General features: G+C 46.3%; 1 protein-coding gene across 8 annotated transcripts in view; it reads right to left on the bottom strand.

Annotated features, from left to right (window-relative positions):
* ect2l (epithelial cell transforming 2 like) overlaps nt 1–14,249 on the bottom strand; it is a 37,420-nt gene that overhangs the window by 20,406 nt on the left and 2,765 nt on the right. For 6 of the 8 annotated variants that reach the window (XR_006771009.1, XM_045723712.1, XM_045723711.1 and 3 more), the window contains 7 exons: nt 13,141–13,253; nt 3,039–3,201; nt 2,646–2,901; nt 1,596–1,842; nt 745–865; nt 393–558; nt 180–308 (listed from right to left, as the gene is read on the bottom strand). Coding sequence is in view for 7 of the 8 variants with exons in the window: in XM_045723712.1 (XP_045579668.1) it covers nt 180–308; nt 393–558; nt 745–865; nt 1,596–1,842; nt 2,646–2,901; nt 3,039–3,201; nt 13,141–13,253 (1,195 nt within the window). In the remaining variant the exon portion in view is untranslated. The remainder of the gene's footprint in view (nt 1–179; nt 309–392; nt 559–744; nt 866–1,595; nt 1,843–2,645; nt 2,902–3,038; nt 3,202–13,140; nt 13,254–14,249) is intronic. The other 2 variants (XM_045723710.1, XM_045723709.1) reach the window with 1 other exon arrangement.

The following is a 14,249-nucleotide window of genomic DNA, read 5'->3' on the forward strand; positions in this document are numbered from 1 at the left end:
AGAGAGAGAGAGAGAGAGAGAGAGGCAGAGAGAAGAATGGGAGTGTTAGTGCTGTCGGTTTGTAGTTTTTCTCTGTGCTTGAGTGACTGATGTGTAGATTTTATTGTGTGGATGGATGTATTTTGTATTGTGTTAGCTGCTATTGATACCATGTAATGTCGATCTCTCGATCTACACACCAGACGCTGCGAGGGGACAGAAGATGTCCACCCCTCCTCCCTCCTCAGGTGGAACGACCCAGCCACACAGCTTCTCCCAGAATTCTCTGTAGTCAGGGGTCAGCACACTCCTCTCTGTCACCTTGCAGCCTGGGGTCAAAGAGAGGTCAAAGGTCAAACAGTGACTATGACCTTCAGTGAACTATGATCCCTGACCTGGTGTTCCATCCTCACCTTGCAGCAGAGTGATCTCATCCGTACCTCCAGGAGCCAGCACCCCCAGTCTCTGAGCTCGCTGCCCACCCAGAGCCCTCTCTGCCTGGGATAACAGAGCCTGAAGGGTCCCTCTGTGGTCGTATAGAACCACCACCACTCCTACTCTCACACCACACAGGACCAACTAGGAGAGGAGAGATGTTATTCACTCATTCCAATTCTTGTCAATGCTTTTTAATGAGGAACATTTGGAATTGGGTTTACTTTCTGAATTGACTGGAATTAAAATGTAATTGACCTGAACCCTGTAAGTAACTGATAACCTTAATAGTAGACCATATCAGTACTCTCCCTTCTCCAAATGTCTGACCTCGTAGGCAGGTATCCTGTTGGACAGCAGTAGCAGAAGAGGTGGTGATGGAGAGAGAAAGGGAGAGGCTCTGGGTCTGTTACTGGTGGAAGTGGACCAACCTCCTCTGTTCACACTGTCCCTGAAACCATACAGTACCAAACACACACGTTATATATACTGGCCATGAACCACACACACACACACACACACACACACACACACGTTACATAGCAGGTATATCTCTCTGATCATCCCCAAAGCCAATTCCTCCTTTGGCCGCATTTCCTTCCATTTCTCTGCTGCCAATGACTGGAATGAATTGCAAAAATCACTGAAGATGGAGACTCATATCTCCCTCACTAGCTTTAAGCACCAGCTGTCAGAGCAGCTCACAGATCACTGCAGCTGTACATAGCCCATCTGTAAACAGCCCATCCAACTGCCTCATCCCCATACTGTATTTATTTATTTTGCTCCTTTGCACCCCAATATCTCTACTCGCACATTCATCTTCTGCACATCTATCACTCCAGTGTTTAATTGCTATATCGTAATTACCTCGCCATCATGGCCTATTTATTGCCTTACCTCCCTTAACTTACCTCATTTGCACACACTTTATATAGACTTTCTTTCTACTGTATTATTGACTGTATGTATGTTTGTTTATTCCATGTGTAACTCTGTGTTGTTGTATGTGTCAAACTGCTTGCTTTATCTTGGCCAGGTCGCAGTTGTAAATGAGAACTTGTTCTCAACTAGCCTACCCGGTTAAATAAAGGTGAAATAAATACAAATAAAAAAAACACACACTGTCCCATGAACCAAACCGTTGAGGTCTATATCTATGATTGGGCAAGGCCTCTCACCCCATGGCCTGGGACCTCACATGGCTGGAGAGCTGGCTCTTCTCCAGGGTCAGAGTGGGGGTCAAGTTAAGGCTGACGTCAGGGGTTAAACAGACACGCCCCGTCCTGTCTGACAACCAGGATGGAGAGGGCTGAACGCTCCTCGTTCTCCCAGGCACCAGCCACTCTCCCTGGGGACGGCTGACCACTATTCCCCCTGGTCTGTTGCTGTTGCTCCTCCAGGCTGGTCTGGACTTCAGCGAAGCTCCTGTGGAGAACACAGAGAAAGGAGGTATCATCCACCCTGGCTGCCACCTCTGTATCTAATCCAACACAGTAATAGAGATGCTTCTATCCAAAGCCACTATCCTGGCCTCATGCTCTACCAGCTGGGTCATACAGCACCACATAACTGATCCTCTCCTCCCTCTTCTGCTCCTCTCCTCCGCTCCTCTCCTCTTCTCTCCTCCTCCACTCTCATCCTCTCCTCCACTCTCTCCTCCTCCACTCCCTCCTCTCTCCTCCTCCACTCTCTCCTCCTTCACTCTCTCCTCCACTCCCATCCTCTCCTCCACTCCCATCCTCTCCTCCACTCTCTCCTCCTCTCTCCACTCTCTCCTCCTCTCTCCACTCTCTCCTCCTCCACTCTCCCCTCCTCCACTCTCCCCTCCTCCACTCTCATCCTCTCCTCCTCCACTCTCATCCTCTCCTCCTTCACTCTCATCCTCCCTCTCCTCTCCTCCACTCTCTTCTCTCCTCCACTCCACTCTCTTCTCTCCTCTCCTCTCCTCTTCTCCTCCTCTCCTCCTCCACTCTTCTCTCCCCTCCTCCACTCTCTTCTCCTCCACTCTTCTCTCTTCTCCTCCACTCTCTTCTCCTCCACTCTTCTCTCTTCTCCTCCACTCTCTTCTCTCCTCTCCTCCACTCTCTTCTCTCCTCCTCCACTCTCTTCTCTCCTCCTCCACTCTCTCCTCTCTCCTCCTCCACTCTCTCCTCCAACACTCTCCTCCTCCACTCTCTCCTCTCCTCCTCTCTCATCCTCTCATCCTCCACTCTCATCCTCTCACTCACTCTTCTGCTCCTCCACTCTCTCCCTGATGGTTTGTCTGATCCTCCTCTCCCTGCGTCTCTCCTCCTCCTCCTCCCTCTCTCCTGAGCAGGGCATGTTGAGGGTGCCGTACGTTTGTGCTGCCTCTCTGGGTGTCAGCCAGTCCAGAGTGGACACACAGGATACATAGTGGCTCTTCCACCCACCATACTCTCTGTCCCCTGGATTATAGGGCAGGAACCAGCCCCGGCGCACACACCTCACCGACCAAAGACAGTCCTACGGAGAGAGGAGGTGTGTGTGTGGGGGGGGGGTGTAGAGGTCAGTTAACCTCACACACAGTACTAAAGGGAGAAAGAGGAAGAGAGAGAGAGAGGGAGGGAGCGACGGAGAGAAAACGAGCCCTAACCCCTCACCTGTTCAACCAGGACCCTCCAATGCCAGCTGACCTGTGCGGCAGAGCAGAGGTCACGAGGGGTCAGGAATGACATCACATAGAGAGACAGGAACCGTGGTAACATGGAGGTGAAGTCCACGCGCGTCACCGGCACGATCTGCATCAGCCAATCCCTGCAGGACCTTGGCTCACGGAGTCAGAGATTAGAGCCCCTCATGGGAAAAAGTACTACTGAATTACGACACAAGATCAACAGCAAACTAACAAGGTTTTTACTACTGGATTGCTATTGAGATGTGTAGGAAACCAGTGGTGTTTTATGTAACGTTAGTCATTAAAGTGGTAATGAGTGATACATTGGTGTATCTCCTGACCCCTTCTGTCTCAGCCTCCAGTATTTATGCTGCAGTAGTTTATGTGTCGGGGGGCTAGGGTCAGTCTGTCACATCTGGAGTATTTCTCTTGTCTTTTCCGGTGTCCTGTGTGAATTTAAATATGTTCTCGGAGGACCTGAGCCCGAGGACCATGCCTCAGGACTACCTGGCTTGATGGCTCCTTGCTGTCCCCAGTTCACCTGGCTGTTCTGCCTGCGGCTATGGAACCCTGACCTGTTCACCGGACGTGCTACCTGTCCCAGACCTGCTGTTTTCAACTCTCTAGAGACAGCAGGAGCGGTAGAGATACTCTCAAAGATCGGCTATGAAAAAGCCAACTGACACTTACTCTTGTGTTACTGACTTGTTGCACCCGCGACAACTACTATGATTATTATTATTTGACCATGCTGGTCATTTATGAACATTTGAACATCTAGGCCATGTGCTGTTATAATCTCCACCCGGCACAGCCAGAAGAGGACTGGCCACCCCTCATAGCCTGGTTCCTCTCTAGGTTTCTTCCTAGGTTTTGGCCTTTCTAGGGAGTTTTTCCTAGCCACCGTGCTTCTACACCTGCATTACTTGCTGTTTGGGGTTTTAGGCTGGGTTTCTGTACAGCACTTTGAGATATCAGCTGATGTAAGAAGGGCTATATAAATACATTTGATTTGATTTGATTGGGACATATATTTCCTGTTTCAATCCCTACATCATTCTTCCTTAATGACTACTGTGTAACTACTGAGCGTTTGGGTGTCAACTACTTAAAACCTACACAATTCCTACATGTTTTACTATTGAATTACTACACAATGCCTACACATTACCGCTGTATCATACTCAATTCCTACATGTTCATCACACAATAAATAAACTTACAAACTTAATTGTAATTGTTTTAATTTCATTCATTACATTTAATAAATTCATTACAACATTTTAATCCATTTGAGGCCTTGTGTTCATTCAGCTTTGACTTAAGCATCCTGATCCTCTTCCAACTCGTAACCTTTCAGAAAATATAGACGAGCACAAGAGACAACCAACTATAAGCCATTATCAATCATCTGCTAACAGAGGTCAAAGTGCGTTTGGAAAGTATTCAGAACCCTTGACTTTTTCCACATTTTGTTACATTACATCCTCATTCAAAAAAAATAATGTTTTTAATTCATCAATCTACACACAATACCCCATAATGACAAATGAAAAACAGGTTTTTATACATTTTTGCTAATTTATCACATTTACGTAAGTATTCAGACCCTTTACTCAGTACTTTGTTGAAGCACCTTTGGCAGTGATCACAGCCAGGAGTCTTCTTGGGTATGATGCTACAAGCTTGGCACACCTGTATTTGGGGAGTTTCTCCCATTCGTCTCTGTAGATCCTCTCAAGCGCTGTCAGGTTGGATGGAGTGTCGCAGCTATTTTCAGGTCTCTCAAGAGATGTTCGATCAGGTTCAAGTCCGGGCTCTGGCTGGGCTACTCAAGGACATTCACAGTCTTGTCCCGAAGCCACTCTTGCGTTGTCTTGGCTGTGTGCTTAGGGTCGATGTCCTGTTGGAAGGTGAACCTTCACCCCCAGTCTGAGTTCCTGAGAGCTCTGGAGTAGGTTTTCATCAAGGATCTCTCTGTACTTTGCTCCATTAATCTTTCCCTCGATCCTGACTAGTTTCCCAGTCCCTGCTGCTGAAAAACATCCCCACAGCATGATGCTGCCACCACCATCCTTAGGGATGGTGCCAGGTTGGTGCTAGGTTTCCTCCAGGCGTGACACTTTGAAATCTTTGACCTGAATGCCATCTTGGTTTCATCAGATCAGAGAATCTTGTTTCACATGGTCTCAGAGTCCTTTAGGTGACTTTTAGCAAACTCCTTGCGAGCTGCCATGTGCATTTTACTGAGGAATGTCTTCCGTCTGGCCACTCTACCATAAAGGCATGATTGGTGGAGTGCTGCAGAGATGGTTGTCCTTCTGGAAGGTTCTCCCATATCTGGAGTTCTGTCAGAGTGACCATTGGGTTCTTGGTCACCTCCCTGACCAAGGCCCTTTTCCCCCGATTGTTCAGTTTGGCCAGGTGGCCAGCTCTATGAAGAGTCTTCGTGGTTCCAAATTTCTCCATTTAAGAATCCATCAGGTTGAAGGAATTGTCTACATGGCCACCGTGTTCTTGGGGACCTTCAATGCTTGCAGAATTTTTTTGGTACCCTTCCCCAGATCTGTGCCTCGACACAATCCTGTCATCGGTGCTCTATGGACAATTCCTTCAACCTGATGGATTCTGTTAAAATGTAACATGTTTCAAGTTAAACTGTAGTTTGTTTTGTATCCTGTTTAGTGAATGATTACTGTGAGTATTAATAGAGTTTAGACCATGAAATTGTGTGTATGCTAATTTAAAAAAGGTTGACCTAAATCAGATAATTGCCTAGGATCAGAGAGAAGGGTCAGGCCCAGAATGAAGATGGACGGGTTGTGATTCTGACTTCTAGCTAGACAAAGAGAGGACCATGGACATTCCACAGGGGAAAGGAGGGAAACTCATTGGGGTAATAAAAGGTATAGCTGGGGAGGTGACGCCTATAAGGGAAGAGTATATAATGTGTTATGAGCTTTCTAAATGTATGCACTCAGCTGACTGTATCCTTGGTATTAAACACTTGAAACTTCTCTTGAGCTTTTGGTCTCAATTCCTTATTGCAAAGAGGTTCCAATAGCATTTTTCTTTTTAACAGACCTCATGGCTTGGTTTTTGCTCTGACATGCACTGTCTACTGTGGGACCTTATATAGACAGGTGTGTACCTTTCCAAATCATGTCCAATCAATAGAATTTACCACAGGTGGACTCCAATCAAGTTGTAGAAACATCTCAAGGATGATCAATGGAAACAGGATGCACCTGAGCTCAATTTCGAGTCTCATAGCAAAGTGTCTGAATACTTACGTAAATAAGGTATTACTGTTTTTTATATATACACACACATTTGAAAAATTTCAAAAAAACCTGTGTTTGCGATTATGGGGTATTGTGTGTAGATTGATGAGAAAAAAGAAATTATTTAATTGATTTTAGAAGAAGGCTGTAACGTAACAAAATGTGGAAAAAGTCAAGGGGTCTGAATACTTTCCGAATGCACTGTAAGACAACACAATCTTACCAACAATGGCCTCCAGTCTTATGTCAAGGGCCTCCTTGGCAACAGGTCAAAAGAGGTAAGTAGAATGGGTAAGTATATTAACATGAAAATACTGTACATTTGCATACAAACACACACACTTATGCATGCATGATGAAAACAGAGGCTATATAGCACAGGAGGTTGGTGGCAACCTTAATTAGGGAGGACAGGCTCGTGGTAATGGCTGAGTTCCATCTGTTTGATGCCATTCCATTCGCTAATTTCCAGCCGTTATTTATGAGCCGTCCTCCACTCAGCAGCCTCCACTGTTACATAGGAACATTTCAATGGGGCTAGCAAACAGCTAGGCTAAACACAATATATCTCTATGAAAAACGGCTAAGACCATTTGGCTAGCAATCTTTTTGATGTGGTAACAAGTTATATAAACGGCTAAACAATGACATGACAGAATTCATATAACATAAAGGAAAGTTAAACTTACAGATGGTGCCAGCATAATTAGGGTTATGAAAGACAGGATGGCAAAGGATGGAAAATGATTACATTCGGGATTGTCAAACAGTAGCTAGCTAACAACGACCAACTACTTCCTATTTTGTCTTCTTCGGTGGTCAAGAGCACAGGAAGTGCAGCCACGAGCTGCCAAACTCTACTGATCACTACTGAAAAACTGGTGTAGTCTGCCTGTAGTGTTTTGACTACTTATTCACAAAACAAACAAGTAGTAAAAATCTCTACATGATTACTACTGGAAACACTACTATTTTCCCTCTGAAAACCACAAAACTCTACTTGTGTACCTTGAGTATACTGCATAAAACTACACATTCACTAGAGAACACCTACACATCTCTAAATAGTCACTACCGCATGAATAGGTTGTGTGCAGTAATTCAGTAGTACTTTTACATGAGGGAGATTCAGTAGTACTTTTACATGAGGGAGACGAGAACACCAAAACACCAGGGATGTGTGTTAATTCTGTACACTGATATAACGAAGTGAGCTGATTCCCTTGTCCCCTGCATATATATGGGGTCTATTTAACTATAGCCTAGGACTATCTATCTATCTATCTATCCATACATCCATACATACATTACATACACTGCTCAAAAAAATAAATGGAACACTTAAACAACACATCCTAGATCTGAATGAAAGAAATAATCTTATTAAATACTTTTTTCTTTACATAGTTGAATGTGCTGACAACAAAATCACATAAAAATAATCAATGGAAATCCAATTTATCAACCCATGGAGGTCTGGATTTGGAGTCACACTCAAAATGAAAGTGGAAAACCACACTACAGGCTGATCCAACTTTGATGTAATGTCCTTAAAACAAGTCAAAATGAGGCTCAGTAGTGTGTGTGGCCTCCACGTGCCTGTATGACCTCCCTACAACGCCTGGGCATGCTCCTGATGAGGTGGCGGATGGTCTCCTGAGGGATCTCCTCCCAGGCCTGGACTAAAGCATCCGCCAACTCCTGGACAGTCTGTGGTGCAACGTGGCGTTGGTAGATGGAGCGAGACATGATGTCCCAGATGTGCTCAATTGGATTCAGGTCTGGGGAACGGGCGGGCCAGTCCATAGCATCAATGCCTTCCTCTTGCAGGAACTGCTGACACACTCCAGCCACATGAGGTCTAGCATTGTCTTGCATTAGGAGGAACCCAGGGCCAACCGCACCAGCATATGGTCTCACAAGGGGTCTGAGGATCTCATCTCGGTACCTAATGGCAGTCAGGCTACCTCTGGCGAGCACATGGAGGGCTGCGCGGCTCCCCAAAGAAATGCCACCCCACACCATGACTGACCTACCGCCAAACCGGTCATGCTGGAGGATATTGCAGGCAGCAGAACGTTCTCCACGGCGTCTCCAGACTCTGTCACGTCTGTCACGTGCTCAGTGTGAACCTGCTTTCATCTGTGAAGAGCACAGGGCGCCAGTGGCAAATTTGCCAATCTTGGTGTTCTCTGGCAAATGCCAAACGTCCTGCACGGTGTTGGGCTGTAAGCACAACCCCCACCTGTGGACGTCGGGCCATCATACCACCCTCATGGAGTCTGTTTCTGACCGTTTGAGCAGACACATGCACATTTGTGGCCTGCTGGAGGTCATTTTGCAGGGCTCTGGCAGTGCGCCTCCTGCTCCTCCTTGCACAAAGGCAGAGGTAGCGGTCCTGCTGCTGGGTTGTTGCCCTCCTACGGCCTCCCCACGTCTCCTGATGTACTGGCCTGTCTCCTGGTAGCGCCTCCATGCTCTGGACACTACGCTGACAGACACAGCAAACCTTCTTGCCACAGCTCGCATTGATGTCCCATCCTGGATGAGCTGCACTACCTGAGTCACTTGTGTGGGTTGTAGACTCCGTCTCATGCTACCACTAGAGTGAAAGCACCGCCAGCATTCAAAAGTGACCAAAACATCAGCCAGGAAGCATAGGAACTGAGAAGTGGTCTGTGGTCCCCACCTGCAGAACCACTCCTTTATTGGGGGTGTCTTGCTAATTGCCTATAATTTCCACCTGTTGTCTATTCCATTTGCACAACAGCATGTGAAATTTATTGTCAATCAGTGTTGCTTCCTAAGTGGACAGTTTGATTTCACAGAAGTGTGATTGACTTGGAGTTACATTGTGTTGTTTAAGTGTTCCCTTTATTTTTTTGAGATATATATATATACACACACATACACACACACACACTATAGGACTAGTAGATGGGACTATTTGAGCAGACAGACAGCCTGTTCAATATACAGGGCTGTTATATACAGTACATACAAAGAGATATATATATTTATTTATTTATTTATTTGGGTTTTTAACCAAGGAACGCATTTGTTCTCTGCTTTACTGTTTGAACTCCCATCATGGCTGTCATCTATTTTGTTAATTCATTTTCCTGTAAAGTGACATCGTGTTGCATCTGTGTCTGAAATGTGCTGTATAAATAAAGTTTGATTTGATTTGCAGTGTCTGCTGGTGTGATTAATTTCTCACAAGAGTAAAGTATTCAACGGTGGTGCTAATGTAAACGAGCAAGCTTATAGCGGCGATAAAATATTGCAGCACCGTGAACAGCGACAGAATAGGACCCCGATATTAGTAGACTTTCATAAGCACAAGACAGTGAAAAGTGGCCTTCTCAGATGAAGCTGAAAGGCACACCGAGGTAACACTACTTAAATGGTAAAGAGAAGCCCCTGATATTGCCAATAATTTAAATTACTATTTCACTAAAGTGGAACAACTCAGAAGTTAAATGACAACACTGAACAGTGAACGAACCATCAAGCAGGGAATGCGTCAATACAGGACTAAAATCAAATCCTACTATACCGGCTCTGATGCTCGTCGGATGTGGCATGGCTTGAAAACTATTACGGACTACAAAGGGAAACCCAGCCCCGAGCTTCCCAGTTATACAAGCCTACCAGACGAGCTAAATGCCTTTTATGCTCGCTTCGAGGTAAGCAACACTGAAGGATGCACGAGAGCACCAGCTGTTCTAGATGACTGTGTGATAACGCTCTCAGTAGCCGATGTGGGCAAGACCTTTAAACAGGTCAACATTGACAAAACCGCGGGGCCAGACGGATTACCAGGACATTTACTCAAAGCATGCGCGGAACAACTGGCAAGTGTCTTCACTGACATTTTCAACCTCTCCCTGACCGAGTCTGTAATACATACATGTTTCAAGCAGACCACCAGAGTCCCTGTGCCCAAGGAAGCGAAGGTAACCTGCCCAAATGATTACCGGCCCGTAGCACTCGGTAGCCATGAAGTGCTTTGAAAGGCTGGTGGCTCACATCAACAGCATCCTCCCGGATACCCTAGACCGACTCCAATTCGCATTCTGCACCAACAGATCCACAGATGACGCAATCTCAATTGCACTCCACACTGCCCTTTCCCACCTGGACAAAAGGAACACCTATGTGAGAATGCTGTTCATTGACTACAGCTCAGCGTTCAACACCATAGTGCCCACGAAGCTCATCAGTAAGCTAAGGACCCTGGAACTAAACACCTCCCTCTGCAACTGGATCCTAGACTTCCTGACAGGCCACCCCCAGGTGGCAAGGGTAGGCAACAACATGTTTGCCATGCTGATCCTCAACATTGGGGCCCCTCAGGGGTGTGTACTTAGTCCCCTCCTGTACTCCCTGTTCACCCATGACTGCGTGGCCAAACACGACTTCAACACTATCATTAAGTTTACTGACGACATAAAAGTGGTAGGCCTGATCACAGACAATGAGACAGCCAATAGGGAGGAGGTCAGAAAACTGGCAGTGTGGTGCCAGGATAACAACCTCTCCCTCAATGTGAGCAAGACAAAAGGAGCTGATCATAGACTACAGGAAAAGGCGGGCCGAACAGACCCCCATTAACATCAATGGGGCTGTAGTGGAGCGGGTCGAGAGATTCAAGTTCCTTGGTGTCCACATCACCAACAAACTATCATGGTCCAAACACACCAAGACAGTCGTGAAGAGGGTACGACAAAACCTTTTCCCCCTCAGGAGACTGAGAAGATTTGGTATGGGTCCCCAGATCCACAAAAAGTTCTACAGCTGCACCATCGAGAGCATCCTGACTGGTTGCATCACTGCCTGGTATGGCAACTGCTCGGCATCTGACCGTAAGGCGCTGCAGAGGGTAGTGCGTACTGCCCAGTACATCACTGGGGCTAAGCTTCCTGCCATCCAGGACCTATATAATAGGAGGTGTCAGAGGAAAGCCCATAAAATTGTCAGAGACTCCAGTCACCCAAGACATAGACTGTTTTCTCTGCTACCGCACGACAAGTGGTACCGGAGCGCCAAGACTTGGGACTAAAAGGCTTCTTAACAGCTTCTACCTCCAAGCCATAAGACTGCTGAACAATTAATCAAATGGCCACCGGACTATTTACATTGACCCCGTCCCCCCTCCATTTGTTTTGTACACTGCTGCTACTCGCTGTTTATTATCTAAGCATAGTCACTTCACCCCTACCTACATGCACAAATTACCTCAACTAACCTGTACCCCCGCACACTGACTTGGTATCGGTACTCCCTGTATATTGCCTCGTCGTTATGTTACTTTTTACTTTTATTTATTTGGTAAATATTTTCTTAACTCTTCTTGAACTGCACTGTTGGTTAAGGGCTTGTAAGTAAGCATTTCACGGTAAGGTCTACACTTGCTTTATTCGGCACATGTGACAAATAACGTTTGATTTGATTTCCCATCTGTACAAAAGGAAAACGTATGTGAGAAGGCTCTTCATTGACTACAGCTCAGCGTTCAACACCGTAGTGCCCTCCATGCTCACCACTAAGCTATGGACCCTGGGTATGAACATCTCCCTCTGCAACTGGATCCCGGACTTCCTGACGAGCCGCACCCAGGTGACAGATGATTGGTTAAAATTCATGGATAATAAGATGATAGTTGGAGCTGTAGTGTTATATTTCAGTGCATCCTTTGATGTAATTGATCATAAATTGTTATAGAAGAAACTTACTTGCTATGACTTTACATGACCTGCCATTACATGGTTGAAGAGTTAATTATCCAACAGAACCCAGAAAGTGTTCTTCAATGAAAGCTTCTTTAAAATCAGATATGTACAGTGCGGTGTCCCTCAGGGCAGTTGCCTTGGGCCGTTACCATTCTCTATTTTTTTTTAAAATTATTTTTTACAAATTATTTGCCACTGGTCTGACACAAAGCTAGAATGATTATGTATGTGGATGATTCCACATACTGAAATTCTAAATAAGGAGTTACAGTCAGTATCAGAACGGGTGATTAATAAATAAACTGGTCTTAAACAAATCTAAAATCATTGGCTTTGGTGTAAAACATTCCCTAAGACCACAATTGGAGTTGTGCATAAAGAGTGTGACCATTGAGCAACTTGAGGAAGCTAAACTCCTAGGTATAACATTGGATGGTCAATTAGCATGGTCAAGTCACATTGACAGAACAGCATGCCTTGCCCTTAACTGCACATACAGAACTAACAACATGCCAGTCTTTCCTGGTTGAGAGTTGACGAGAGATGAACTGCTTCTCTTCTAGATTTAATGAGAAATGTTACTGTGATGAAAATCTCAGATTGAGCTGAATGTTATTGATTGTGCAGACAAACACCCATACATACCCCACAAGACATGCCACCATGGGTCTCTTCACAGTCCCCATGTCCAAAACGAATTCACGGCAACCCATAGTATTATACAGAGTCATGATCGCATGGAACTCCCATCTCCAATTACTCAAGCAAACAGCAAAATTACCTTTTAAAAAAATGATTAAACAACATTTCATAGCACGGCAGGGACTGTGAGGGGACCCACACACACACGACACTAACACAATATTTGTTTATTTTTTATTATTGTTTGTATATCATTGTATTTGAAATGTTTGTGACGGTCCATGTCTATCAGTGTATCAGTGTTTTGTTACTTGTCATATTTTGTGTTTTTTTTGTGGACCCCAGGAAGAGTAGCTGCTGCTTCTACAAAAGCTAATGGGGATCCAGATAAACCATAACAATAGGCCTGTCTGTCAGAAGTGCTTACTTGAGCTGGGAGTTGGAGCATTGTGACAGCAGAGCCTGGAGGAAGAGTTCTCTCTGGCGGTCAGTCCAAAGGTCAAACCAGTGAAACACCAGGGTCGTCCGCTCCTCAAACAACTGACACATCATAGAAAAAGATGTAGGCTACATTAACTTACATGTATCTTTATGCTCACAAACCAACACACACCCCCCTACCCGGAGACACACACACCCACCCACACAGCCTACCCCGAGACACACACACCCACCCACACAGCCTACCCCGAGGCAGACACACACACACCCTACCCCGAGACAGACACACACACACACACACAGCCTACCCCGAGACAGACACACACACACACACAGCCTACCCCGAGACAGACACACACACACACACAGCCTACCCCGAGACACACACACACACACAGCCTACCCCGAGGCACACACACACACACAGCCTACCCCGAGACACACACACACACACACACACACACACACACACACACACAGCCTACCCAGAGACACACACACAGCCTACCCAGAGACACACACACACACACACACACAGCCTACCCAGAGACACACACACACACACACACAGCCTACCCAGAACACACACACACACACACACACACACACACACACACACACACACACACACACAGCCTACCCAGAGACACACACACACACACAGCCTACCCAGAGACACACACACACAGCCTACCCAGAGACACACACACACAGCCTACCCAGAGGACACACACACAGCCTACCCAGAGACACACACACACACACAGCCTACCCAGAGACACACACACACACACAGCCTACCCAGAGACACACACACACACACAGCCTACCCAGAGACACACACACACACACACACACACACACACGCCTACCCCGAGACACACACACAGCCTACCCCGAGACACACACACACACACACTACCCAGACACACACACACACACTACCCAGAGAGACACACACACACACACAGCCTACCCAGAGCACACACACACACACACACAGCCTACCCAGAGAAACACACACACACACACACACAGCCTACCCAGAGAAACACACACACACACACACAGCCTACCCAGAGACACACACACACA

The sequence above is a fragment of the Salmo salar genome, chromosome ssa09 (assembly GCF_905237065.1).
Source record: "Salmo salar chromosome ssa09, Ssal_v3.1, whole genome shotgun sequence".
NCBI lineage: Eukaryota > Metazoa > Chordata > Actinopteri > Salmoniformes > Salmonidae > Salmo > Salmo salar.